The 1,675-nt window shown below is 33.9% G+C and overlaps 1 protein-coding gene across 1 annotated transcript; it reads left to right on the top strand.

Annotated features, from left to right (window-relative positions):
* Positions 1-118: 118 nt before the first annotated feature.
* Positions 119-470, top strand: Tsp_14232 (conserved hypothetical protein; the record flags this gene model as incomplete). Its single annotated transcript, XM_003368079.1, is given in 2 exon segments — positions 119-202; positions 221-470. Coding segments are annotated over 2 exon segments (334 nt in total), but the record flags the coding sequence as incomplete, so codon positions are not given.
* Positions 471-1,675: the final 1,205 nt, after the last annotated feature.

The raw sequence follows: 1,675 nt of genomic DNA, 5'->3' as shown, positions 1-1,675 counted from the left end.
ATGGATAGAGAGAGATACGTCTGTGTGTGTATGCGTCAGTGGTACGATAGTTGTACAAGAGGACGCGTTGGTTGCGAGAAGTCGGCTTAGAATACGTGGTTTGCATTACTGGTTGCAGTATTGCCGTATTCCGAAGAGTCAAATTGGGAAGTGTAGACGAACCGAGTCGAAGTGCAAGGAAGGACGATCGAGCGAGAGACTCGTGGGTACCTTATTGAAGGGCATTCGACTTACCGTTAGGAACAACGGTAGTAGCTCGGGTATTCGTACACTTCGAGCGTGCAGTCGCAACGTACAGAGTTAGCGGAGTTAGGGAACCGGAAGACGTCCGCGAAGGAGATCGCCATCGACGAGAGTTTTGGACCCCGATCGCTGCCCACGCCGTGGAAGATACACCTAATCCACTCTTTATTATACAGTCCACTCACTTATTGGCCGGACGAACGAACGTCTGGTCTATTCATACCTGAACGTCAGATTACTGTCGCTAGTCTGACTCTAACATCGTTTTCTGTTTGCACATTTTCATCATATAAAACATTTTAAATTAAAAATGTTAGAAATAAAATTACTATTTAATTTTAATAATAACTTTTATTTTATTATGATATAAACAATGTATTAAAAAAAATATTGCGTTGGAAAACTTAAAATTGAACCTGAAAATCTGAAATTGATAGATTGACCAAATTTGACTGTTGTATTTGATTGTAAGTAGGCAGTTTTATTGTTCAACCCTGAAAGTGCAGTTTATAGTTTCTGAAACTGTTTAAATATTCAGCTAATCATTTTTTGCATATATTTTTTGCTCTAACTACTGCAACAGATTTCAAATTTTACAAACGAAGACGATACACTTTTATTCATTAGTAAGTTTTTTATTATGTATTTGAAGACTTGGTAAATGATATTTCTTTTAGTGCTTTTTTATATGGTTTGTTTTTTTTCATAGTCAGTTTTTATTACTCCTCAATGTACTTTCAGTCTTTTTTTTCTAGTTTTTTTCTACTATTATTTCAACCGTTTACGAAAAATATAAATGAATGCTTTTACAGTTAAATTTTTACCTGTTTTTGAATTAGTGATCCTTTTTACATTTGAATACATTAAATCAGATGATGATTCTTGCATGTTACATGTAAATGAAAAAAAAGAAGTTTTTGTTGAATATTTGTTGTTTTAAATGATTTTTGTGTAATTTTAACAAAAGATTCATTCGCCAATCAAATAACGCTTGTAAAAATTTGTCTGTTATGGGATTTTGGCATTATCATTTAGGCATTCTTTATTAATCATACATATATAATTGTATGGTGTATAACTCTGAGTTCCACCAGCCCACTTTAAGGGGGGATGATGGGAAAAAAAATCCTGGCTGAAACCGAACACTGAACCAAACTGGGGCCCATAGTTTTTAAAAAATGCCAACGCTTTTTTATTGAAAAATGCCCGTGCCCCCAAAATGTGGGGAACAAAAAATTCATCCAAAAAAACGATGCTCCTCGGTATTTGACCAAGGCAATTTTTATTGACATAATAAAGGCAAAATGGGAATTTACCATGCTTTAATTTGCATGGGTGGTTACTTATAATCGATTGTAAAAATAGAAAATAAAATGGCAGAAAAGTTAAAAATGAATTAATTGTTTTTTGGATTATTTCTGATATTTTTTTT

This window comes from Trichinella spiralis (assembly GCF_000181795.1).
Source record: "Trichinella spiralis strain ISS 195 chromosome Unknown Scfld3133, whole genome shotgun sequence".
Classification (NCBI taxonomy): Eukaryota; Metazoa; Nematoda; class Enoplea; order Trichinellida; family Trichinellidae; genus Trichinella; species Trichinella spiralis.
This window is presented reverse-complemented; position numbering and strand designations above follow the sequence as displayed.